The sequence below is a fragment of the Erithacus rubecula genome (genome assembly GCF_903797595.1).
Source record: "Erithacus rubecula genome assembly, chromosome: 16".
Taxonomy (NCBI): Eukaryota; Metazoa; Chordata; class Aves; order Passeriformes; family Muscicapidae; genus Erithacus; species Erithacus rubecula.
In genome coordinates this window covers 6,545,965-6,573,392 of record NC_136668.1, presented here as the reverse complement: position 1 = coordinate 6,573,392, position 27,428 = coordinate 6,545,965, and the positions used below count along the sequence as shown (strand labels likewise).

Sequence of the window (27,428 nt, the reverse complement as noted above, 5' to 3'; positions counted from 1 at the left end):
ATGTCACTCTGATTCGCATTTAGTAAACTGCTTATTTGGTTTAACAGTCAAGTTCCTGGCACACTACACATCCTGATTTCATCTAAGTGCTCAAGCTCCTGTTTGCCTCTTCAGGTGCCTTGTGTGATGCAAACCAAACTGCTTCACGACTTCAGCCCAAAAAGTTTTTTTAGAGAAATCCACCGTTAGTTTAAGCCTGTAACAAACTGCTCTGAAAATTAAAAGCCTATTCACACAAAGTTATATGTAATGACTGTAGTAATCAGTTTATTACACAGATTAATTCATTCTTGAACGTACAAGCTCCAGGGGAGCAGTTGGGTCTTTAAATACACACAAGTTTTCTGTCATATGGATTTTTTTTTTTAACCCTTACATCCAGAAAGACCTAAGCAGTTAAAAAACTTAAGAAAAAATAAGAGCTATTAGCTAGGTATTAACTGAGAAACCACATACAAACCAAAAAAAGTATGAAGGGAGGGAGAGAGTTGAAACAAATCAACATCACTTGATGCACTAATAGCTCCAATCCATTTAAATGGTGACCGGTTAAACTTAGACCTTAAACACAGGATGTGGGTACAGTTTCTCATTGGTCATAACATTTACCTAAGGTGTAGGTCCTTCAGAATAAAATGAATACAGAAACAGCTTCAAGTTCTTCACCTTGCTTTTCATAACTATTATGAGTTTAAAAGGATTCCACTTAAAATCCTTCATGGATCAGCAACACTGTCCCTAGAAAATCTGAAACCCACCAGAACTCTCCCCATTCCCATTTGATTTCCCAATTTAACTCAGCAAGGAATGCTTTTAGGCTCACAAAGTTATGACTGAAGAACCAGCTTTTCACACACACACTTCTCTGCTAGGAGTCAATGTTGGTACGGGGAAATACAGTATTTCTAGTTTGTTGTTCCAAGTATGTACAACACGCAGCACTGCTGTATCAGGTAAACATGTGCACAGGGGAAGATGAGGCGTGGGCTCATAGAAAGCAGTCAAATGGAAATCAAAAGGACTTTCTCTTTCAGAGTTCCCCTATCTTTATTTGTAGAGGTTATCCAATAATTTCTTTAATTACATCGCATACTTCTGAGTCCATTCCCGAGCTATTCTGTTGTACCTGTATGTACAAAAAGAGGATTTACTTAACATGGCATCTGCACAGTATTTCAGCTCCAGCACTCTAGTCTACATATGGCATGAAATCACAGCATTATCATCAGTTTGTAAAGTTTAAGAGCAAAATGAAACATTATGCAAACAGGGGAAACAAAGCCCACAGTGCTTCTAACAGGAATACGTGATCTGTGACTGGAGGCACAAAATGGAGCTAGAACAGGGCTGAGGAGAAAGGATTTTCAGGAAGGCTTTATCTGTGCCTCCCCCAGCCCCATCTGCTGTCCCTGGGGAAACTCTTACTGTAGGGTTTCACTTGGTCACTCTGGAAAAGAGATTAAAATGTTCCCCCATCTCCTGCTTCCCTGCAAAGTTAGGTCCAGGACCTGCCATCAACTCATCTATTAAACCCCAACAGCCTTATTTCTTCCTACACATTTGGCTGGTTTGATGACTGTCAGGATACAATGATTTGCCCACCAGAACCATTTTATTCTGCAGGTACAATATAATTCAGTTCCCAAGAAATCTAGCTTTTGCACCCAAATACCCTTTACAGCCAGAGGAAGCTCAGTATACTTGTGTAAAAAAAAGCAGTTGTGTGATTAACTGCACTGCTGAAAGCTTCTCTATGACAACAGAAGGCAAGCTGTTCATGTTCTACAGAATTTGTAGAGTAAAACACAGCCTGAAGTTTCCTACAGTTATGTACACCAAGTTGGTTTGGTGTTAGAATTCAGTCTGTAGATAATGTTCCTTAGCTTAAACAATCTGACAATCCACTCATAACTGTCTCCTTCATATCACTGTTCAGAGACTACCCAAGGAGTAAGTTCCTTCTGTTTAAACTCAAAATTTATTTCCCTATTTTTCAGAAAAAATAGGAAGGAGTTCTGCACACTTAAAAGTGCAGATAATCACTGCTGATTGTGTCTTCAAATATGTGTTGCTGGTCTTGCAGCTCTCAAAACCAGGATGTATAAACTTCTCTAACACTGCTCATCAAGTATGCAGTAGAGAAAGCAAATCTGTGGACTGTTTTCCCTCCTCTGATCAGATTTAGAAGGGAACAGAGAGGTAGGAAGTGTTTACAACAACACTGAGCTGTTAAAGTGCTTGTTAGCACTGAAATTTCTCTATACTTGCTTGAAAGTCCTCCTGCCCCACTTCTACACCACTGGTTCTTCCCTTGTGTTGCCAAGTGAAGGTAAAACAGGGAGTTTTTGTTATTTCTTTGTATGACTCCAGACCCAGAGCTGCCATGGAATATTCCCCCATTGGAGTAACTTGCTCTCCCTCTGGTGGTTATATGGGATTAAAGCAGCTCAAATGGTGGCACTATGAAGATCCCAGGGAAAAACAAAAAAAAACCAAAAAAAAACAAACAAACAAAAAAAAAAATCTAAGACAACCACAGAGCTTTGATTTGCCTTTTTTCACTCTCACTCTTTTCCAAAATGCAGTTCCTCTCAGTTCCCCTTTGCTGTGTAAGTGTGGATTCTGCCCTGTCAAATTCCATGGGTTTTGGCTTCCATACTCACTTTTCTCTATCTGTTTTGTAGATCCGTGCAATCTCAGGCACTAAAGGATCATCTGGATTGGGATCACACAACAGAGAACAGATGGACAAAAGTACTAAGGAGAGAAAAGAGACACTGAATTAGTTCCAGGACAACTGAGGACACCTGCACCAGTCAGCCCATGCATTTCCTTCCCTTCCAGCCAGTAGCATCAGCAGCATTTATTTAAATTTGCCAAGGAGCATCGATCCCACGTAATTCAGTTATTTTGAATAAACTTTTACCAGTGAAGTACACAAGTCTTCACAACCACAACATCACAGTGAGTAACCTCCTGGACAGGTCTGTCCAGCAGCAGCCTTAAATCACAAGAAGTGTTCTGCCTGAGCCTGGTACCCAAGAGTCCTCTGGGAAAACATCTTGCTTTTGCACCCAAAATTCAACCGTGTTCCCTAAAGCAGCCCACTCCCTGTTGGATGACTTGGACAAGCATTCATCCACAGTCAAACAGCAGACAAGTCCAGCTGAAATGAAGGAAACAAGGGATGTTCACAGCTACTTAAGAATCACAGAATGGTTTGGGTTGGGAGGGACTTGAAAGCTCATCTTGTTCAAACCCCTGCACGCCTTCTACCAGCACAGGTTGCTCTAAGCCCCATCCAACCTGGCCCTGAAGATCTGTTTAAAAATAAGCTGGTCTTGCAGTGAATTGAGAGACTTAATTATTTTCCAAGCATAAGGGAAATTGAGATAGATTTAGTGTAGAGCAGCATTCAAATGACCCAAAAATGCCCAGCTCCTTGCTCTGCTATGGACCACAGCCCCTAGAATTGGAGAGTTTCACTATAAATACATGGTGTGTGTATCCCAGAAGGCACATCCCGCTCGGCAGAGTGACAACCCTCATCCATACAAGGAGCCAGGACACTGCTGCAAAGCCACAAATAGCACATGGACATTCCTACTCACTGCAGAGGAGAAGGCAGGAAGTTATAAGTAAAGCATATTGGGACAACACTACACCAGGCATGGCAGGGACATCTTGCCCCACTCCTGAAAATGCCAAACATTCCCTTCTCTCAGCCTGTTTGGATCAAACAGTGCCACTCCATCTGTCCCTTCACCAATTGCAGCAAAGCAGTTGTCACAGTGCAGCCTCCAAGCAAGGTGCAGATGACAAGAGTGAGGAGTTTGAAGACACTAAACACAAATCTGCTCCAATTTCCATCACTTGCAGGAGGCAGAGCGATCTATGAAAAATGTAAGGAAACAGCACGCAGCCCATAAATCAGCAAGAGTTAAGATAGGTTAAAACAAGGCCACAAAATAGAGATCACAGACTGGCCTGGAAAACCCTTCAAAGTCCCTGTTATTCCACCCTCCTGCCATGGGCAGGGACACCTTCCACTAACCCAGGTTGCTCCAAGTCCTGCTCAATCTGGCCTTGGACACTGCCAGGGATGGGGCAGCCACAGCTGCTCTGGACAACCTGTGCCAAGGCCTTACTACACTCCAGGGAGAAGATGGAAACAGGTCTGATATTCAGTTTATTTTCAAGTGGGACAAGAGTGAAAGCTTCCCTTAGGTCTGAACTGCACAAGTTGCTAAGTGTTGTGAGCCCCAAGAACCCACAAAGCCACTTAGTTCAGTATTCCTACCTGTTTCTGTAGACCCTTCACTAAGGAATTATCAATTCCCAGTTCAAAGCTTCTAAAACAGGTTTGGTAATAAACTGGTCTTGGTTTGGGTGAACATATTTCAGATTCTAGAAAAAGGAGCAAAGCTCTTCTCCCTTTTCCCAGTTTTCCACAGTGCATTTGTGAGAGTTAAGAGCTGAATGATTCTCCCCCATGGCTGACACAGGGACCATTTACTGAGCTCCCTCTCAGCTCAGTGTGAAGGTCTGCAGAATCCAGCACTGCTGAACTGCCTTAGCAAGGCAGGGCCTCCAGCACAGACCCAGCACCAGTTCTTTCCCCACTATAAATCAAATAAAGCCCATGTTAGTTTTCAATGGGAACTCCTCTGCCACTTCACACTGCTCCCAGCCAGTGCTGTTTCAAAACACCTGTTTCTCCAGCAATTTTCCTGAAGCTCATTTCTTTCTGTCTGTCAGACTCCACTGCTTTGGTCACTGAAGTTTCTTCAGCTGTAGGATGAGCAAGGCAGGTCCAATCTGAGCCCTTCCTTCACCAGAAGACACAGGAAATCCAATCAAAACTTTTCTGGTCAACTGTTATAACTACTCCCTCAAGTTTTATCACAGTCCTTTAAAAACTTACTTTTTTGAACACAGTGGCTCAGCCTTCATCAGCAGAACCACACTGCAGGTCTGCCCACTGCTCTCTGCCTACCCTCACACCCCTTTCCCAAACACTCAGCAGTTCACTTTTCAGTATCACTCCAAAAACACTGAATAAAAATGGACACAATCATTTGGCTTCAAGCTGCACTGCCACATTCAGCTGCTTTGATTTATTTTTCTAAGTCTTCATTATCCTAAACTATTCTCATTACACTCGCTCTTGCTGGTGACTTCACATCATTCCCCTTTTATCTGTACATTCTCATCAAAAAAAGCATTTTTAACTAAACTGGTTTAATTTGAATATTGCGCTGAACCCAGCTATTTGTCCAAAATAAATTCTGCAAGTTTCTCCTGAGATTCTCCACTAGAATACTGCACATGCCCAGGTTTTTAGACCAACATGCAGGAAAATGCCTTGGAAAAGGCACTACTTCAAAGTTTCAAGTGCAAGGGTAAAGGGGAAGCAACCCTTACAAATGCCAGCTGTTTATCAGAGTCTTTGATGCATCAGAGTAATGAGTTAAACCAACACCATGAAGTAAGAGACTCACCAGGCCAGCCCCTTCTGCAGTCAAGATTACTGCAATGAATTCCACAGCAAAGCCTTAACATTTTCTAATTAAATGACTATAATGTTACTATCAGACAATAAAAAGAGAATTCCCAAAAAATCTGGAACCACAGAATTAAGTTGAATAACTACACAAGGCAGGTAAGTGACACTTTACACCTGAACATCCTGCATGGCCATAGGCAAAGCATATCAGCTTGGCAGCATCCCTTCAAGTCTCTCACTGGCAGGGATGTACCACAAGTGTGCACTCTCTGAATTCAAGTCTGGATTTTTCTCAGTAATAGCAAAATAAATTTTACTTGCCATTGACACAAAGGATTCATCCCTTGAAATAACTCTGTACAGAATTATTTCTCATCTTATCACTCTTAGCTGTCAGAGCTGTCCAGCCACTAAGCAACTTAAACCACTGTCAGTTTAAAGCTCATTTTCACTCAAAAATTGGTTTTGCTTTGTTTTATTTCACCAACCAGGCAGCCTACTGACCTCCAACCCTTCAACTACACTCCCCATCTATCTCTGCAGCCAACAGATTGAATTTACTCTTCAGCATGCTTCCTGCTGCCAGGGACTAGCACAGACAAAGTACTCCTCAACACCAAGGAGCAGAACAAACCCCATCAAGCAGAAGGGCTGCTAACAAAGTGCTTCTAGAAAATGGGCTCAACTTCCCCACAGAGCAATGACAGAAATGCCTTCTCATCAGGCAGAATGATCACTGAACACTTAAGACTGTTTGAGTAACATGCAAAATAAGGCCCACCAGTGTAACACTGCATGACTGAGATCCAAGTTCCAACTGCAAACCTTTCCTTTACAAAGCATGAAACACTGAAATTCACAGGCAATCTTTCTCCAGGCAGCTCCTCTGTGCAGGAAATTGTGCCACTGACAGCTTGTCAGCAAGACCAGCTCCAGTCCCCCACTGCACAACCCACCTTAGCAGCTGCTGTGCTGTGCTCTCACACCACCAAGGTCAGCCCACCACCCTCCATGGGCAACTGCACCTTCCTGGTTCTGCCCCACCTCAAACTGAGCAGATGTGGATGCAAATTCCACATGTAAATTCCATGGCTGGGTTTCCTCTGCTATGAAGCAGCTCAGCCATTAGTCAGGACAATCCATGATGTCAGTGCTCCACAGGTCATTCCAGCACTAGCCAAACGAGTAGTGCAGAAGATAATTTAAAGCCCTTCTGGATACTGGAACATCCAAATTTAGGTGTGTAAAATTCCTGGAACTCAGAGGTGAAGATATTCCTCAAAGCAGCTGATCCTCTCATCTTCCAAAACACAAACCCAAATCATTTACTTTTGTCTGCAAAGCCTGGTCTAGTATCCTCCACTCCAGCCATCCACTTGACACAGGGTACCAACCACTACAGATCCCGGTGTGTAAGCCTAGCTGAAATTCCAAACAAACTCGTTCCAGTAAAGCACTCATCCATAGGACACTTCAGAGTAAGGAAAAGCATCTGAGGAGCCATGGAATCTCCAGCTGAATTCACAGAAGGGAGATAAATGGCACTTATTTTTCCAAGGTAATGAGCTACCCAGAAGAAACAGCTGGTGTGTTCTGATCCAACTGCTGTTTGCTGCAGTTACTGCTCTCCAAAGAGGAGCCAGTTTAGAATCCATCTAGGAGTAAAGGTTCATCTCTAAGCAGACTCAGAGACTGCACCAACAAAACGTTTGTTACAGTCCCAAGAAGGTGCTGAGATGGTTGCTGTGCATGCCAGACTGTCAGGACAGCAGGATGACACTCTCCATCCTGGCTGGAGTCACACCAGAGTGTCAGGACCACCTGATAATGGAAAAGCTCATGCAGTGACACAGAGCAGTTGGATAAAACAGGGAAGCATCAATCCCTGGACATTATGAACTCACAGCAGTGGCAGCAGCCCACCTCACACGCTCTGTCCTGGGTGAATGACAAACACTGTGCCAGGGCTTTCCAAGGAAAGTGATTTGTCACCTCCTGGAGACCAGGCCAAGGGTCCTGGCAGACAGTGCTGTGCTTCTGGTCCAGCCCAGTTTCTGAGCGTGAAAGGAACCACTTGCCAGCTCAGGTTTAACTGAGCCTGGTATGCTGGGAGACACCTCTGCCAGCAGAAATGGGAGCTTTGGACATGTGATGCTGCTGAGGAGTTCTTAATTCTGCTTTGAAGGGTTTATCCAGCTGTCCTGCTTCTCTCACCAGTGAGGGCTCCTTTGTTCATCATTAGCCTGGCAGCCTCCACATCAAGGTCCATTTCTGCTTCCATCTCTATTCCTCAAAACCAAGAAAAAACCTGATTCCTGTAAGGAGCATTCTCCTACACAATCACTGTTTTTGAGTTTCAGGCCCCAAACTCTTGAAACTTGAGATGCACATTGTCAAAGTTTTATCAGCACTGACAGATGTTATGCTTGCAGCATTAAACACTAGAAAGACCACTGACCAACAGGTTCAATGCTGGCTCCTGATTGTGAACAGGCAAGATGCATCCAAATAAATGAAAGGAATTCTGGCCTCTGCTCAAGTTAAATCCTATTTCTTAACCACAACCCCATTTCCAACTCCTCCAGCCATCTTCCCCAGCCTTACAGGAAGTGTACCTTTAAATCTGAGCAGTTTAAACTTCTGCCTTCAAAGCAACTTGCATTCCTGCTAAGTCAGTTCAACAATTTCTGGTGACAAAAGAAGAAAAGTTAAGTGTTGCCCAGTCTATCACAGACTGGTTGAAGCTGGAAGGGATCTCTGGAGATCATCTTGTCTCAAGCAAAGCCACCTAAGACAGGCTGTCCATGACAATATCCAGGGCTCTAGAGTATCTCTAAGGTGGCACAGGCCACAACCACCAAAGGCAAACCTGTGCTGGTGCTCAGCATCCTCACAAACCACAACATCAAATGTTTCCTGCTGTTCACAGACCCTCCTGTGCTTCAGTTTGTGCCCACTGCCTCTTGTCCTGTCACTGGGCACCACTGAGAAGAGCTCTGTCATTTCCATATCCTCCTTTCAAGTATTTACAGACACTGATAAGATCCCCCTGAACCTCCTCTTCTTCAGGCTGAAGAGTCCCAGCTCTCAGCCTGTCCTCCTAAGGGGAGATGCTCCAGCCCCTCCATGGCATTCCTGGCCCTTCACTGGGCTCTCTCCAGTACATGAACACTTTCCTGGGCTGGGGAGCCCACGCTGGATGCATGCTCCAGACACAGCTTTGTCAGCACCCAAGAGAGGGAAAGGATCACAGCCCTGCTGGCACCACTCCTCCCTGCACAGCTTTTTCTGGAGCCAGGGCAGATCCTGGGAAGCTGCCCAAGTGGCTCAATTACAGTTGAGAGAGCTGAAACAAAAATGGGCATTTCCTTCAGAACCCCAGCTTGGCACAGCTGGAGAGACTGACCCACACTCTGTGGCAAAGCCACCCCCAGTGATGTGGGTAAATGCTACAACAGGCAAACTAAAGCCAAGATGATCAGCAGCTAACTGTCTGATTTTGAAAACAGCACTGCGAATGTCAAATCTCTCAGACTATTACTTCCAGCAGATCTCAGTGAAGTGATTCTTGAAGAGCAACATGACAGCAAATCCTCAGTGCACCAGGCATGGAAGTCAGGAGAGTGGGAGCTGAAGTCATACACAAATGAGGCTGAGCTGCTCACTGCCCCTCCAGCACATCCACACAGGCTCCATGACTTATTTGTTCCAAAACATGGGGACAAGTGGGGCAAGCCAGCAGATTAGTCCAACCTTCACTCCAGAAGTGTTTTAGTTCAGAATTAACTCTTACACAGCCACTTGCCAAATTCAAGAGAGTGATTTTCCCCCAAAATGGCTGAGAATAGCTGTAATAATGTTAAAACACTTCATTCTCCTGTTTCAGGCAACAGGGATTCTTATTTATGCAGACGTGGAGATAATGTTTTTAATTTAAGCCTACACATTCTGCTTAAGCCTTGGAGTTCAAATTACCCACCACGGTGTGGTTAAGACTATATTTCCATATTATTTATTCTTCACTATGTATTCTTGAGGGAACACTGAGTTCAGAATTACTAATATAAGCAAGTCAGCTGTTGTAGTGAGACAGCCACTGCTGTTCTCCCAAGTTTTAACAATTGTAGGAGGGACAGAACAAAACCCCAAAATGCCAATCACCTCTATCATAGCCACAATCACTTTATTAAATTGTTTACAGAGGACTGGCTGCAGAGTGTGAGGAGCCAAGACCCCTACCTATACCAATAAACTGGAATGATTAAGTAGCAATGACATGATTTTTCAGTCTTGCAACCAAAAAGTGGCACTTTTAACCCAAAGGAAGTCACTGCACACCTCTTCCCCTCCCCTTTCAGGTTGAGGTGAAAAACATCTTCATTTACCACAAATGAACTGTAAGCACAACAGTGAGCTGCTGACAGTGCTGCCTCCCAGCTGTCTCAGGAGGGAGCTGTGCAGGACAAGCTCTTTCATACAAGGACTGTTTCTGCTCTTCCCAGATTTCTCAGTCAATAGAAACTATATTTTTTCATAGCTGGGCTCTAAGTTATCTGCTTACAAATTTTAAAATTCAAACAGCTTGCTCCCAGTAGCATCCAATTTAAAAGGTGGCACAATTTAGGAAATACTCTAAGAAATCTACACTACAAATAATAAATTGCTGATTTGGAAGAGGTCTGAGTTTATTGCTGAATGTTTTAAATCTTATTATTCACCCTAAATTACCCAATCCAACATTTTTTCCTGCTAACAACATATTCCTTCTTTGATAACTTTGCCCAGTTACTAGAAAGCTGAAACATCCCTGAAGAGACATTCTAATCTGACTGAACACAAGATTTCAACCCCAAGATTCAAGTTGCCTTTGTGGCCTTCCATTTGTTCAAGATGGCAACACTTCCCCTAAGCATCAGCTCTTTGCTTATGAAGTAGAAGTCTGCCCTTTGACAGGGCATCCTTGTGATTCTGAGCAAAGTATTCCTATAAAATTGCCTCTAAGAACTTGCTTTGTTGTTTTAATTCCTTCAGTAAATGCAGCCCAAGGGAGCTGGGATGAGGTTCTCTCCTAGGTTAGAGCTGTGTGGATGTTGTGCTGTGTGCAGCAGAGTGTGGGCATTCAGCTGAACTGTTCAGCAATGAGAAGTGATCAGCACTACAGAGCCCCCCTAAACCCAGGAGGGAGAGGGGCACTGGAAGGGGCAGGTGGCACAGAACAGCCACCCTGATGCCATGGCTTATTCCAGCTGAGTCACAAGGGTATCATTTTAAAAGGGTAAGAAAAAAAGAATTCAAAGCAGAACATAGAGGGAGATTGAGATGTTGAAGCATATTGCAAATGTATTTGGGCAGTAAAATTAACACTAGGATATATTTTCTGAGTGATTAAAACTGACAACCATTAATAGGCAGCTCACTGTCACCCTGGATCAGCCTCTTAAATTCTTGTCCCATCTTCTCCCAGTGTCCTAATTCCTGTCTATCTTCCAGTGTTTTCAATCGTGCTGTCTATCACCCCACCATCCATATGGTCACTTCAGACTCCCTAAAACAATACAGCATTTTCTTGTTAAGCAGCAATTAAAATCAAACCAGAACAGACATCAGTGCTTGGGGCTAATTTAGAGCTTCTAAGAGCAGCCAGTACTGACTGAGAGCACTTGTAAGGAAACTGCAGCAACCTGACAATCAACCATTTTTTCTTCACTGACACCACTTTTTCAGTTCTTTCAAGACTTTGAGACTTATGTTCAAGCAGATTCACTTCTGACAAGAGACAAGGAGATATTGTTTTGCCTTTCCATCTGCTTCTGCAAATGCCTTTAGCTGGACAGAGAAGGTGGGAACTTCTGTGGGTTCAGGGAAAGGCAGTGATGATGTCCAAGGGATGTACCAGGATCACCTGTCTGAACCAGAAAGTGCCTGGGAACATCACATACAGTTGGAGAGCAGGACAGGCAACAGGAAAGACTCAGAGCAGGGACACTGTGAAGGACAATGTAATCAATGTGACAACTGCAGCATTTGATTACAAGGACAGTGTGAAGCTACAGAACAGAAGGGTCAAGACATGATCTTACACAGGGTAGACTCCAAATATTCCTAAATAGCCATGGCTAGACCTACAGATTTGATCATCAGTTTGTTAATCTACTGTTTAACAGTCAAAACAAATCCAGCCTGTGTCTTCTTTCAAGATACTTAAAGCCTCCTATTTATATTAAATATGAATACTCCTTTATCAGACAAAGGCTGTACCCCAGTGCCCCACAAGCTAACACAGGTCACAGGGACCAAGATGCTATTAGCTAATTATTTTAGACTGCTCAAACTAGATAAGTTTTAAACTGTGTTTTGGTAGTCTACATAATTGGAAGTTCTGTTAAATTACTAACATGGAGCTCTGATGTTCCTTTGATAGAGAAATTCTTTTTAATGTGACAAAAAATTAGCAAGTTCACTGTTTTTTAAAAGCCACAGCTGCTCCCTTACATATTTTACTCTGGGTGTATCTTGTACATTAAAGTCTAGGTTTTATTTTATATATATTTATATCTGTTTTTAGCTGGTGTTCTGAGGTGAGGTGGCAGGAGTATGCACTCAGTAAGACTTATCTGATCCACTGGCAGGGCTGAGGAGTCTCCCTATGGCCACAGGGAAGCTCAATGTCCCGAGTGTCCCATGCTCAGAAATTGTCTGCAAGCTCCATGGAGAATCACAGGACAGAAGCTGTGACCACAGAAATGGTGGATTCCAGCAGGAATGCAGCATTTTTTACATCCCACATCAGTACTTCATTTTAGCAAGTAAAATGAAATAAGCATTGGAGGTACCTTTTGAAATAGTTAGTGCTGGGGACCACTGTGATCGTAGAATATCAAGACAAATGCTGCCATTACTGTTAATATTTGGATGATAGATTCTTGTTGTAAATGCAACCTGCAGAAGAAGGAAAATTTCAGTGTAGGCTCACAAATATACATCACATGTATCCACATGGTAACAAATAGATTTATGGCAGAAGCCACTCACCTTAGGTGGTTTGAAGGGATAATCTGTTGGGAAGTGAATTGTCAAGAAAAATACTCCACCTTGATAGGGACTGTCGTTCTGTTAATGAAAAAGAATCATTGCAGCTTGAGGAGTTACCACAGGACCACCAGCCATAAAAAGCCATGAACATCAATTCTCTCATACTTACTGGTCCCATTATTGTAGCTTGCCAATGGAACACTGAAAAAGAGAGAGATTTACTTCAGTTTGGAGAAGCTCAAGTAATGATCTACTTTCTTCCAGACAAAGCAGCACAGAAAAGAAAAGTCTATTTTAAAAACAAAGCCTTCTGAAAGGCTGCAGGGAAGTGAGCCAAGGAATTAAAGAGAGACAGAAAAGCACTCAACACTGCAGCCCTCACTCCAGGACTGCTGTGGTACCACACGTGCCCTGCAAAAAATCCCATCACAATAAAAATCCACCTAATTCCAGGCAACTTCTCAGACTCCAAATTGTGAATTTAAACATTGTGATTTCTAATGATCAGCTGAATCAGCAGCCATGACTGCCCTCTTCATGCCAGCTACAGCAAAGGCCAAGCATGAACTCACACCTGCTCTCCTACTCAGATCTGTGACACATGGAGGAGAAGATCAAGCTCTGTGTAAACCACATGCACAGAGGTGACCTAAACCAGTGGTATTCTCACAACCTTCAAGCCTGATCTCCACAGAGACCTCAAGATTCCATTAAAGAAGCAGAAAGAACCATCCTAAGGGAATGCAGGAATGATAGTCTGCCCCATACTTGGAGCAGGATGTGCCAGGACACACTTCCTCTTCAATGGCCAGAAGTTAATGATGCTGACTTGTATGCATCTGCCCAAGAGAACTTTCACCTGCTAACAGAAGATTGTGAAGAATGTTGCTGTGCTGGAAAACAGTGAAAGCTGATTGCCTGTTGGAGGCATACTGGGGAGTTCTCAGGGTTCCCTTATCTCCACAGGCTCCAGTGCCTGTGCAAAGAGCACCAGCCTAGGAAATTCTGTGAATTAAGACTATGGAAGCTTCCTTCATCATGGCTGTCACCTACACAGCACCTTCAGAGCTGGGGAGCTGTAGATGACTCCAGTTGTTTCAAGGAAGTCTCCAAGACAGGAGGTGAAGCCACCTGAAGTGTCTGTGCCTCACTGGCACCTGGTGTCCTCAGCTGTCAGGACTACCTGGGCCAAAAGCAGGAGTGGTACTACCTGTTCTCATCTAGCATGAGCAGTTTTTAATTACACATGGTACAGGCATTACACAGGTACAGCTCAGAATGATCTCATACAAGGAAGGAGGAAAAAAGCAGAGTGGGAGCAGCCCTGCAAGGCCAGGGGAGAAGAGTGTTGGGTTGGAACAGGTTTGTCTTAATCTACTCCTATATTTCTACAGGAATGTGTAACTTTCTATACTCTCAGCACTGCTGAGTAGCTCAGAAATTATTCAGAAAGATCTTAGCAGCTCATTTTTTAGAAAGGATACCTGAGCTTAGAGATCTCAGCTCTAACAGAGACAGAGGATTTCACTACTTAAATATTCACACTCTCAGAGCCTGGCTTTGAGAAACTCTATATCCAATGAAGAACTATGAAACCAAGACAGCAGCTCACATGTAGCATTCACTTATCTTCCAGGGGTTCAGACAGTTTCCCAGGAGCTCCCTAACACCTGCAGCAGGACAGGGAGAAACCTGGAGGAGAGGACAAAGGGGAAGCAGAAATCCCACAGGTGATTGTAGCCAATCACAACAAAACCAGTAAAAATCTCAGACACCAGTAGATACTGATAAGATTCACTGTGACTGTTCTGCAGAGGCACCACTGAAAAGAGAACCTCAAATAACCAACAATTACCTTAAACCCAACAAAACCCCAAAAATAAAAACTTATCCACAGGCAATCTCAACTTTTTGAAAGCTAGAAGTGAGGTTTGTGTTTCCTCCCACTCAGCTCCCACCCCAGACTTAGATGGTTGTTTAACCTAAGCTTTAAATCCTGGTAACATCCAGGATAAATCTGGTGAATGCAGAGATGGATTTATCATGCAGACCTTATTGCAATTGATTCTTTCCTTTGAGATCAGCCATACAGAGGTATTTACAGAGGCAGGGGGCTGTTGGCTTTCAGTAGGTAAGCACAGGTACATGTCTGGAAAAAGCTGAGCTACTGGAAACACACCAATGTCATCTAGTCCCCAGCACATTTCCAAAACACAGGCCAGAAGTGGGTGGAAGCAAGCTAAAACTACATTGCCAAGAAAATCCCATTCCTACAGTTCAGGCAGGAACAGCCCTTTACTTCCTGAGGTTCATGAACGACAGGGATGAGAAGCTTATAGCTGGGGACAGTTTGTATCAGCTGGAATAGCCACAGGACAGCAGTTTGCAAGCACAGCATGTCCTGAATGCTGGGAAATGTCGCTCTGACAAGGCAGCTGCTGCAGACATGGAGCACACGGACCAGAGGGAAGGCACCTTTCTGTTGCTGCCATGCTATCCACTTACACACATTCAAATTGTGACTCTCAAGAACAAAAGTCTTTCATTAGAGGTCTTTCAGAAAGGTGGCACCAGGAGAACTGAATAATACTTTAAAGCTTTCTGTACTCAGTAGTAACTTTCCATTCTCAGCCTTCACCAACTTCTGTTACCAGCTCCTCTGCCAGACAATCGTCATCACCTTTGATAAGGCTTTGGAGAACACAAAGTTGTTTATCATGGCACAAATCACACTTGCTAATTTAAGGGAATAAAAGCCTCTGACTGGCTCTCCATCTTAGTCACTTCTTGTCTATGAAACTACAAACCTCTCTGAAATACTACTTGTAAAGTAGAAATCAGTTGTGAAGAAACTACTGCTAAACACCCTCAAAACCAAGCTGGGCTTCAACTCATTTGAGAGAGCTGCTGAACAGAAACATTCCCACTAATTTCAGTATTTTCACCCTCAGGTTTCAAGCACTTTTTAAAAAAATGTAGCCCTATATTTCTACAGGAATGTGTAACTTTCTATACACTTCAGCACTGCTGAGTAACTCAGAAATTATTTAGAAAGACCTTGGCAGCACTTTTTCATTTTGGAAAGGATACCTGAGCTTAGAGCTCTCAGCACAAAGGAGGGTTTCCCTGCCCCACTCTCCCCTCTCTCAGGAGCCTGGATGCTTTGCTGATATCACTTGTCAGACCACACTGCACAGCAAATTCAGTGTGTGCTGTTTAGGAGGCATTGCAGTCACAGCTTCCAAGGGTTCTCCAGGGGCCTTTTCCACATGTCAGAGTTGCTACAGGGAAGAGTGTGAGCACAGACCAGAACAACAACTCCCAGTCACAACCCAGGTGAAGAGACTTGCACAGGAAGGCCAAGAAGATTGTTTGAGGCTGACTCTAACACAGGACCAGGCAGTACATGCTGATTTGAGCAGAGTTTTCAGACACCATGTCTAGTTTAGATATATGAGTTCAGAAGGCTGTGGGCAGCTGCTTGCTGGTTTGACCACAGATCTACTGAGGTTTTCTAACACCATGCCCCATGAGAATTCCAGAACAGTTAATTTCAAAGGTGTAATTTAAGATGTGCATTGAGCTGCCCAATCAATAGAATGGGAATAACACAAAGAAGGTGTAAGAGATAAGGAAGAGTAGCAAATTTAAGATCAAGAGGTGGAGTATTATCTAGTACTTTAAAAGAAACAGAAGGCCTCTCCTTGCTGAGGAACTGGACATCCTATTTCAGAAAGAAAAGGAAAAATGTGGGAGAGGGCAGGTGCTTGCTGAGAGCAGATACTCACTGTCATCCCCGACAGGCCCTGCTGAACACTGTGCTGGAGGATCACGTGCCAGGTCGTTCAACTCCTAAAAAACAGGAAGAGTTTGTTTCACTTCATTTCAAAAACAACCATGTCATTGCTCAAAGGCTGCTAGGGGCACTCAGGCAGAACCACAGAACTAATAACCAGGACTCTGCAAAGTAAAGTTGCATCTTAAACCCAGGAGATGCATTTGGCACAGGCCTCAGTGACCTGTCCAGGCTCCAGAGCCCTGAGTCACAGCAAGCCTCACGTCACAGGGGTTGTCAGGTCTGCCTGCATTGGTCCCAAGCATTACCAAGGTATTATATCTTCCACCAGCCCTGGGTCACAGAGAGATAAGATGGCCTCAATCCAACAACTCTCAGTATCAGCCTTATTTTATTCCCTCAGTTGTAACAGTTCCAGTGCTGCTCCAGCTACAGTGATCCAGTTTATCACCTCCACAGCCAGCCTGCAGCACACACAGCTCCCAGAACCTGGGGCTGTTTCACCTCCACACACACATATCAGTGACCATGGGAGGAATGGAACAAAACACGAGGCCTTTCATACCTCCAGACCTCATCAAAACCCCCACTTTTCAGTGGCTGTGTCAGTCACATTCTTCTGAAGAAATCCTATTATGAGTCTGAACAGGCTGAGTAACTCAGAGTACACCCGAAATATACTATTTTGCTTCAATTTGAAGCAAAATTTCAGCATTGTTACCAGTAATTCACAACAGCCATTTGCTCAGGAGGTGGATGTTTGGTGGGAAGTGCAAGTAAGAGTAAAACTTTAAAGTCAAACTTTATCTGCTCCATTTCTGGCTCAGTCACTGACCTGCTTTGCATGACAGGCCGGAACATATCACCATTTTTCTCTGTGAACTCAGTCTAGAAAGCTGAACACATATCAGATAAGGATTACAACTATTATCTAGTGCTCAGGAAACACTCCCATGCTGTCCCTGATCCATTGTGTGTTCAGCTTTTCACCTCCCAGAACACTCCAAACTGGAATCTCCATACCAGGCTTTTGGCAGACAAAACATTTAAGTACAATCATTAAGACAAGCTGATTGCAGTAATGGAAGAAATTTGCCATTTAATGGCCTTTTGTTATTTACAGGCAGTGATTAAGCTCTTGAACAGATGATCTCTGGGAGTTCCAGCTTCTACTTCCCAGGAACTGGGAGGCCACCACTAAGCAAAGGCACAGACACAAATGCAGCCTCACATCAAACACACCAATCTGTGGATTTCCCCCTCTGGATGCAGTGCCCCAGAAAACCTCACAGGCCCTGACACACACACAAATTTGGGTTTTGCCCTCAGCAGCTCCCAGCTTCTAGAGAGCCCTGCTGGAAGCCTCCTTGACTCGACACCAGACTATGGAAGCTATTCTAGTGCTCCTGCTGGGCTTTCTCCACTGGGTGCTCAGCATGGACATGAACAGGAACAGACACTGAGCATGCAGCACCTGCTGAAGGGCCTTCTCCCTCCTGGAGGTGGAGAGAGCATCTCCAGGAGTCTTCCAAAGGCACAAAGCCTCTGGAGTTGCTTCAGCACCCTGAACCACCAGGACAGCACAGGAACATGCAGAAAACTACATACACCTTCCTCAAGGTCAGTCTACAAAGGGTGAAATGAGTCCAAACACAACATGAAAACTTTAAAACAGAAATGTATTTATTCTTTCTAAAGGTGTATGTGTATATGGTGTACAGTCCACTTCAAACCAGTATTGGACTCTGATTTTTCTCAAAAAAACCCAAAACTATTTAATGCTATTGTATTCAAAACCCCAAACACACAACTAAAAAAAAAAGTACTCCTTACCACTTCTGATCCCATTTTATGCATCAAGATTATACATCCACAAGACTTGGAAGGTGAATTGTAAGAATGAATCCATGTTTTCCATGCATGATCACAACCTACCATGGATATTGATGAACACACAACATGCACCTTCCCTGCTATAAAAGGCAAATAGTTACAAACATGAGCTTGGGTACACATTCTCTCAGTTAGTAGAATACACAGCTCCAGAGCTGCCCTGACACACCTCCTGCATCCTGCTGCCCAAATACACCAACCACTTCACCAAACTGCAGAACAGAGGGACCACAAGGTAAGTCCCCAACAGACACAGAGGCAGCAGTGAAGTTCAGGTAGTAGCAGTTTATCACCAAAATACTATTTAATTCTCTACATCTTCAGTTCCAGGGAGACTTCTGAATTTTCTGAAGCCCTGAGTATCATCCCAGTAGAAAGTGATAACTTAAAACAACCACTTGTACCAGTGACAAGGTGGCATTTCAGGGTCTGCTCTGTAAATTCACAGAGTGAAACATCACAGATTAAAAGATCTATGTAAAAACCAGTGTGTAAGCTCCTTGTGCTTAAAAATGTATTGCACCAACTCTCAATTCAAGCCCCTGCAGCACAAAAGTCCCCAAATTTTGTAAGAACAGCTTGGAGAACAAGTTCAGCTCCTCCCCTTCACCCCTCAAGACTCCTCTGGAGTGCAGGCACAGCTGCTTCTGCCTAGAGGAGAGGCAAACACACCCCTGGATTTCCTGGCAGGGCATGGATAAACCCTTTAACATGCCATGCCATTCCCTGCCAGCTGCTCTAAGACTCCCACTGCACCTGCAGAGCCAAGTTTAGGAGCAGGAAAGGAGCAGCTCATGGCTGCATCTACCCAGGCATGCACAGAGAGGAGCACCCACAGCTGCTGCACAGAGCCAGGCACCTGCCCCTGAGGTTGCTCTGCCTTCTGCAGGCTCCTGTGCAGTCCCAGAGAGGTCTTGCCTTCCAGCTGTTGCTGAGGGATTCTGAGAACCAGCTGGTTTCTGTAACTCAGAACAAATGACTCTGGAGTTCCCATAAAACTGGAACTCATAACACATGGAGGATTCAGTTACAGTTTGGTATCATCTACAACCTGAATCTACTGGATCCCAAGTTGCAAGGCCCACTGTTTTTCCCTGTGATCCAGGAAGTCTTGCTGGTCCATGATCAAAACTGACCTTGAACACACTAATATTAAGCCAAAACCTCAAGAAAGCCACAGCAGTTTCCACTCCAGACAGTTTCTGATCCTTAAGCACATGCAGGTTTTGCTTCAGGAATTTACAAGCAGCCTTTATATCAAATTCCAGTTTGAGTTACTCAGCTCCCAGGGCTGCCTCACCCTGAGCTGGCTTTCCAGCTGAAGGGATCTTACAGAATTTAAAGTTTCTGCCATCTCCCCTAAGCAAAATACCCCTGGGGCTGGGCCAACTGCTGTGGATCCTACCATTAACCTGACCCATCTCACAACTTTTAATGAGTCCCTTAGCAAAAATGAGGAAGTGGAAGCATACCACAAGCAAGGTTCAAGGTATCCTGCCTAAAGGTCAAGTTGAACAAACCTACTACCATTAAATCCACAAAGGAGATACCCTAAAAGCTACAAAAATCTCACAAGAAACTGACATTAAGATTCCAAAACCCAATTTAATCGTGCCCTTAAGTTCCCAACAAACTAACCCCTACTCGGGGATTTCAGGGAAGCATTTTAAAGAAGATGGAACATGCTTATACCACAGATACCCCAAGTGTGCTTCCCAAGTCATGAAAGGCATCAGCTGCCAGCAAGGCCTGGAGGCTCACAGGTAAACCAGTGCCACCAGCCTCACACCACCCTCATCCCTACCCCCTCCTGTTCTACTTCCCAGGAGCTACTACATTGCCTTTAAAACACACCTCAGTGCAGGCATCCACAAACTGCACAAGAAGCTTTCAAAAAGCTATCAAACAAATGATTTAAGTCTTATAAGTTTAACCCTGCACATGTTTCAAGTTATAATTATCAACTCCAAAGACATTTGTTAGTGAAGTTCCAATTTACTCCTCTAGACAAAAAAAATCCCTTCCCAGTGTAACACACTCCTGGTAAAACCTGCTCTGGCCAAAAGATAAGACTAGTTTTAAAGATTAAGTTAATGCTAATACAGCCTTCAGTAAGAATAACCAACATAACTGCAACATCAAGAAGCCAATCAGGCAAGTAAAAAGCCAGCACACTAAGTCAGCTCCAGCAATTTTACTGAGCCTTGGTACACAGCAGAGCTCCTCAAATCCACTCCAACACACTATATGGTTTTCTCTGGATTACCCAAAGTCCTCTTAGCTTGAACTCCATGGGCTTTCCACTCCACTCCAGTTTGAGCTGCTTTCACAGCATACTTTACTGAGACCACATTAGCTTGATTATAAACCTGATTTCTGCCTCAGGTTGCTGCTGTAAGTGAAATAAGCTTCTCATCTGCCTTTGGCAAGTTTACTTGCCTGAAGCCCCTGAACCCCTCAACAACAGGCAGTGTAGGGAGATGTTATAAAATCCTGACTTATGTAACCAAAAAGAGTAACTCATAGCTACTTTAGCCATGAATTGCTTCCAGTTTCCAACAGAGTAAAGTCAAGCAATGGGGAATGAGGGCCAAAGTCGAAGGGATCACACCCTGCCTCACCTCAGGACCATGGTACAGAGGAGCTGTCAGCTCCCTGTGCAGGGCCAACGGGGCAGGAGGGTGGGAAGAGCCTGTGCCCCCTCCCTGGGCCAGGAGCATCTCCCTGCCAGGTGCCAGAGCCTGTATCCAGAGGCATTTCCCTCAGCTCTGCTCTCTGGGCAGCAGACAGTCACATATGGGCACCAAGGTCAGACCAACAACTCCCTACAGTGTCCATAGGTGCTCTCCCACCCACAGGACTGTCATCCCAGAGCATCTGCCACTCTAATGCTGGCCCCACAACTAACAGAACATTTGAATCCTTTCCCTTTGATAAAAAATTGGTTTTGCAATGCTCAAAACCACTCAGACCCCCCTACTCTGACTCCTCACAAGACTCTGCAGAAGTCAGAAGGCAAGTGAGCAGCATGAGAACTCATGAAACACAGCAATAACCAAAGTACATGTTATAAACAAGCTCTGATGTAACTGCCACCTTTCCTTTTTATTTTTTTTTCCAAAGCCTGAACAGGAAGAAGACCAAAGCAATGTGTAACTTCCTCCTGGTGTAGAGTCTGAGTATCAAAACACCTCTCTAGCTAACAGAAGCTGCAGCAGCATTCTCTGTACACAAGCTCTCCAACACAGATGGGCTGTGCTGGCAGCTCCACGCACGCAGCGAGAGGCCCAGCGGAAGAACCCAGTTGCTCCCACTGGCTGCTGTACAGAACTGGCAGCACAGAAATAACACCAGGTCTGCTCAGCACAGGTAGCACAAAGACAACTCTGACCACCAACGCTGCTCTGCACCTTGTCCTCACACATCCCACCCACAGGCACTGCTCCTTTTGGTAGAAGTAATGCCTAAGCAACTCTGGCCTGTGGGACTACAGCAAGTACTAGCACCCTCTTCCACAGACAGCTACACAGGAACAGCACTATGCCATTCAGTTTAGCTACCCAGTTTTTGGGTCTATGCATTCTAAGCAGTAATAATCCTCTGCTACAGAAAGTGTTATACTTGAGCAGGGCTCGAGCACAGCTGCTGCTTTCCCTTCCCCCTCACCCGCTGATCACACAGGGGAACCCGTGAAAGACAATGAGCCAACCTTTCCCTTGCTTTCCCATTCAAACAACTCCAAACGGTGCCCCAGTTATCCACTTGTAGGTACTGCATTCTCCAAAGGTAAGCAACACAGATGGGTTTGTGGCTGAATACAAAGGGTTTTGGCTTAAACCTTAAAATGGAAGGCCCTCCTGTACATCTCTCCCATCCTGCCCTTGGATTGCTTCAGACTGCTTTTCTTATAAAATGCATCTAGAACATAATAGACCATTTTTACACACATATAAAAATACCAATTAATTACTGTACTATACTATACTATGTTACTCCCTAGGACCCTGCCTGGCAGTATTGCTTACACCCCAAATACTTCTCACAAGAAAAGATTTCAAGTTTCAGACCCGTGATCCAATAAAAGCACCTAAACAAGAATTTGGAGCCATGCTGCCTGAAATACTGTGGTGAGTAACACAGGCAGCAATCTGAGAGCAGCTCTCACCAGCCTGAGCTCTTTTGGAGCATCTGCGTAGAGAACAGCTGCTGCTGTGTGCACACATGTTACCCCAGCTCGAGCCTCTGCACAATCCCAAGAGCAACTGTGCCACCAGTGACACACTGGGACAGCCCCTGCAGGCTCCTGTGCTGCCTCACACGCCAGCAGCAACACGGGCTCGCTGCGTGCTCTGCTCCTCTCCCAGCCCAGTTCAACATGCAAGAGGCCATTCCAGGTAACACTGTATCAAACCTTCACTCTTGGGATTTTCTCCTTTCCGGTGTTATCCGAGGACACAAAAATTTTGACAAAAACCTCATAGAGAGCCTTTGTGGTTCAGTAAAAACCCCAACTGCCAAGAGCAGGAGCCAGTGGCCAGACTGAGCCCTGCACACTGATATACCATGACTGATAACACCCCTAAAAAAAGCCAAAGCAGCAGTTTTCTCTCCCTTCATGTCTCTGTGCTCGAGTCCACTGGGATTATTCCTACTCACTCCACAAGCTGCAGCAGCAAAGGTCACAAACTGGCTGTCCCCTAGTTATCCTGACAGGGGCAGCCACTACACACTCCCAGAGACCAGAGCAACCCTGAGATGATGATAGGAGTGCTCTCCACAGGGTTTAAAATAGCCAGAGCGTAAACAGCCAGCCATGATTACTGAAGCAGTTACACTGAGACACCCACAGCAACTCACTCAGAGTGCTCCTTCCAGCCTGTAGCTTCACGCCCATCCAACTTCCAAAGCATCTGGGCTGCTACAACAGGCAGATTTATTTCCCTCCCCACACACTGTTTTGTGGAAATGCTGCCTCCAGCCCCATCACCTCCCTCTCCTGCACAAGCACCACACTCACTCCACTGAAACTCTCTTTGCAGAGCTCATATAAAACTGCTTTGGTGATGTTCTCACTACTTCCCAAGGCTTTGAAGACTCTTATACCCCTACACAGTCCCTATTATCTCTCAGGATTCTTTACTCTTGAAAAGCAGCATGAAGAGCCAGTCCACAAGCACCCAGCTTTAACAAAGACTCCTCACATGCAGCTTTTCTCCTGTCACAAACCAGCCTGGAAACACACATGCTCCCAGAGTGTTGACTACTGACCCTCAGCATGCATTGAACTACAACCAAGCAGCTTTCCTGAGTTACCTGACACAAGATTCACCCTCCCCATGACAGCCCTGTACTGCCTGTGTCTGCCCAGACCCCCACAGACACATTTACCCCATTCAGCATCCACCGCTGTCTCTCCCAGGTCTGTGAACCCACTACCGAGGAGCTCTTCCAAAGCACCTGGGAGCCCACAAACAGTGTGGAAGAGTCCTTACAATGCTCTGAGGACGACTGAAGTAAGGGACAGAAAGCTGCAGAGAAGCAAGACTCAGCTGGAACACAATTTCCATATTTAACTCACTAGCAGATCCACAGCTGGAAAATCCAACAGTCTAAAATCATACTTGAAATACCTCCCTTCCCAGGGCTACCTATTCCAAAAGCATAAGAAAGGCTTCAAGCTCTCTTCAGTTTTCTTCTCCACCTGAGCTTTAACCTGATCAGTAGGACACATGAAGCTTCACAAAGCCTCCAAGGTAACCTACAACCAAAGCAGAGATGTTAACACAGACCCAACACTACACACGAAACCAAAGAGGGCTACAGAGCGAGCTATGAGGCAGTGGGTTTACAGCTGGTTCTAAATAAAACATAATTTACATAGTGATCAAGAGAAGAAATGCCACAGGAGGGCTGTTTCTTACACCAGAACCTTGTACAGATTCCAAACTGACAGCTACACATTTTGCAGGGTAAAGGATAAAAATTCCCTGCCTGAGTCACCAAGGTAATATAAGTGGACTGCAATTACCGTCGAGGGTTTTTTTTTTTCCTGGTAAAAGACACTGATGATCAAGCAAACATCGTCCTAAGACGACAACGGACTGGGCAGCAGTGTTTTTCCAAAAGGCCGGGACATGGAGCACGGCGCAGCTCCCGCTCCAGGAGAAGGCAAGCTTGTAGCTTCCCCTACAAGCCTGCGGGATGACTCAGGCTGTACAACAGCGCTGGCTCCATTAAGAGAGCACACCACACTACTGTGTGACAGGTTTACGGCGCTGCCCGACACCGCGATCCTTGTCGCTGCTGGAGGAGGCAGAGGCCTTGGGCACGGGGCTCCGAGCCGAGCCACGCCGGAACTTGCAGCGCGGGCCACACTCGCTCCTCAGGGCGCTTCCCCCGGCCGGGCCGGGCCGGGCCGAGCCCCGCGGAGCCGCAGCAGCGCCGGGGCCGCCGCCACCCCCGGCCCGGCCCCGCCGCCGGCGCCCCCTCGCGGCCCCGGCCCGGCCCCGGGGGCCACGTTGCTCCAGAGGGGGCCCGGCCGCGGTGCAGCCCCGCGGGCAGGCCCGGCCCGGCCCCCCTCGAACAAAGCGGCCGCGGCCCCCGGGAGCGGCCCCTGCGCTGAGCCCGGCCCGAGCCCCGCGGGGGGGAACCCGGGCGGGCTCGGCCCGGCCCGGCCTGCCCGCCCCCCCCCACTGCAGGCCCGGGGCCCTGCCGGGTTATATAAGGCGAGCGGGCCGGGGGGAGCGGGGCCGTGCGGGGCCGGGCCGGTTCGGCCCTTACCTTGTGGATTCTCTTCAGCGCCATTGTGTGCGCGAGGCGGCGGCAGGAGGGGCGCGGGCGGAGGGAGGGGGCGGCCCGCGGGACTATTTGCGAGGGGAGGGGGGGGAGGAGGAGGAGCGCGGAGGTGGCGGCTGCGCGGGGAGGGGACGGGGAGGGACGAAGCGAGCGGAGGGGCGGGAGGGGACCGGGGCCCCCCGGGGCGGCGGGGCCGGGGCCTGGCCGGTGTCGGGCGGTGGCGGCCGCGGGCTCAGCGCTGCCGCAGCTCCTCCGTTCCCTCCGCCGCCGCCGCTTTATGCGCTGCCTCCGCGCCGCCCGCAGCGGATCACTCCGCCGCGCCGCCGCCGCCGCTGCCCTCGGGCACCGCTCCGGTTCCCGGGGCGGAGACGCCGCCGTGGCGGGGAGGGGAGGGAAGGGAGAGGCCGGGGCGGGAGCGGCGGGAGGAGGAGACGGAGCGGGAGGAGGAGGGGGGGCGGGGAGCTGCGGGGACTATTTGTCGTGCGGAGCCGCCGTGCAGAACTCTCCAGAAGGGGGAGGGGGAGCGCGCGGAAGGATACGGCGGCGGTGTGAGAGCGCGCGCGCGCGTGAGGCGGCCGCCGCGGCTCGTGACGCCACTGCGCGTTCTCTCGCGAGAAGACGGGACGGGAAGAAGTCCCGGCAGAGCCGGGCCCGAGCCCGCGGGGAGCGCGCGGGCCTGAGGGGACGGGGACAGGCTGAGGGGACGGGGACAGACTGAGGGGACAGGGACAGGCTGAGGGGACAGGGACAGGCTGAGGGGACAGAGCCCGACTGAGGGGACAGGGACAGGCTGAGGGGACAGGGACAGGCTGAGGGGACAGAGCCCGACTGAGGGGACAGGGCCGGCCCCTTGTGGAGCTGCCTTACCCCTCGCCCCCCGAGGTGCTGCCCGTGCCCAGCGCGGAGCCCGAGCCCTGAGCCGGGCAGGGCCCTCCTGGAGCACCTCAGTGGCAGAGGCAGTGGCGCAGGGTGTATTTTGAATTAGTTTCTTCTCCTTACATATTTATTACGGAGAACAAAACTCCACAAATTAATAAAAATGGGTCTCTGAGTCGGTTTTTCTGTGGGCTTTTTTTCCCCCACTACTTTGGTTCATTTTTGTGGTCCCTGAGGGCAGGACAGCCCCTCGCTCAAACCTGGCCAAGCAAACATCATGGCTGGGACTGTGTTCCAGGGCACAAGGGCTTCCCACCCCTTGGGAATATCTCAACCAACTTTTTACTGTTTCTGGGGCAATTTTCCAAGTATCCTCAAGTCAGAGCTCTAAGGACTTCACATAAGCCAAGAGGAAAGTAACCTTTTTCTAGTATTCACAGGAGAAGTGTTAGATTTGTCCCCAGAAAGGGATTTTTAAAATGGTTTTGTTGTGGTTGTAGTATGAGGGATAATGATCATCTGCTGCTTGCTGCCAGCTGGATGCAAACTGCTCCATGAGATAAGAAATGGAAGCAGGAAAGTCATTTTCATAATGGTTTTCCACAAGGTATTAGGGAAAAAACCTCTTGAAGGACTTAGGGAAAGGCACAAGAATTTAAAGTAATAGAAACTTCCCAGCCAATCTGACTAAATCTAGTTATTCCAGACCTTGATAACTTATGAGGCCTTGGTTAGAAGGTGTGAAAAAGTCACTCTAAAGAAGGAAAAACACAACTGGAAAAGGAGAAACCTCCAATGTTGGGCACACACTGGTGGGCAAGATTCAAAGAGAAAACTCCCAGAAAAACGACCAAGAGTAGCTCCTGTCCCAAAGGTGCTCTGCCCAGCAGCTCCACCCCAGTCATAGAATCATGGAATTGTTTGGGTTGGAGGGACTGGAAGCTCATCATGTACCAATGACAGCCTGTGACACCTCCAAAATGGGCAAAGATGGTTTTTCCACCCAACATGTAAGTGGGGACTCAGTGCTACAGGACACTGCAGGTACTGGCAGCTGACAGACTCAGAAAGCACAGATTGATTCCCTGACATCTATTAAATCCAAACTCTCCTGGGAAAGTTCAGGTGCTCCAGAAGAAGGCAGAATCTCAGTGGATGAGGGGCATGCAGCACTCAGAGCAGCCCCACGATCCAGGGATGGAGGGATGCTCCATTCTGCCACCAGGATTCATTGCTGAGGGGCCCAGGCTGGGGGCAGGGTGAGGCCAAAGATCTCCCTGGAAAGGCATCACAGCCCTATGTGGGCTTTGTGAGCCTGCAGAACCTGGAGCCAAGGGGGAAGCTCCCAAATCCTCGGGCCAGGACACCTCCCTGGCCCCATTGACTGCCACCTCCTTTATCCCACAGCTGAATGCTTGGACAAGGAGGTTGTGCAAGGAGCATTTGGAGAGCGCTCTCAGGCACCAGCTGGGATGTCCTGTGCAGGGCCAGGAGCTGGACTTGATAATGTTTGTGGGTCCTTTCCAGCTC

The 27,428-nt window shown here is 46.7% G+C and overlaps 1 protein-coding gene across 2 annotated transcripts; it reads right to left on the bottom strand.

Moving 5' to 3' along the window:
- Positions 1 to 240: 240 nt before the first annotated feature.
- Positions 241 to 25,524, bottom strand: UBE2D2 (ubiquitin conjugating enzyme E2 D2). Of its 2 annotated transcripts, none has more exons than XM_079319512.1 (7): positions 25,008 to 25,524; positions 16,327 to 16,390; positions 12,708 to 12,739; positions 12,539 to 12,616; positions 12,340 to 12,445; positions 2,664 to 2,757; positions 241 to 1,126 (listed from the first exon to the last, which is right to left on the bottom strand). In XM_079319512.1, the coding sequence occupies exons 1-7, from the start codon at positions 25,029 to 25,031 to the stop codon at positions 1,081 to 1,083; spliced, it is 444 nt and encodes a 147-aa protein (XP_079175638.1). In that variant the 5' UTR covers positions 25,032 to 25,524; the 3' UTR covers positions 241 to 1,080. The 2 variants fall into 2 exon arrangements, with proteins under 2 accessions (XP_079175638.1, XP_079175639.1); XM_079319513.1 differs by lacking the exon at positions 25,008 to 25,524 and adding an exon at positions 24,256 to 24,487.
- Positions 25,525 to 27,428: the final 1,904 nt, after the last annotated feature.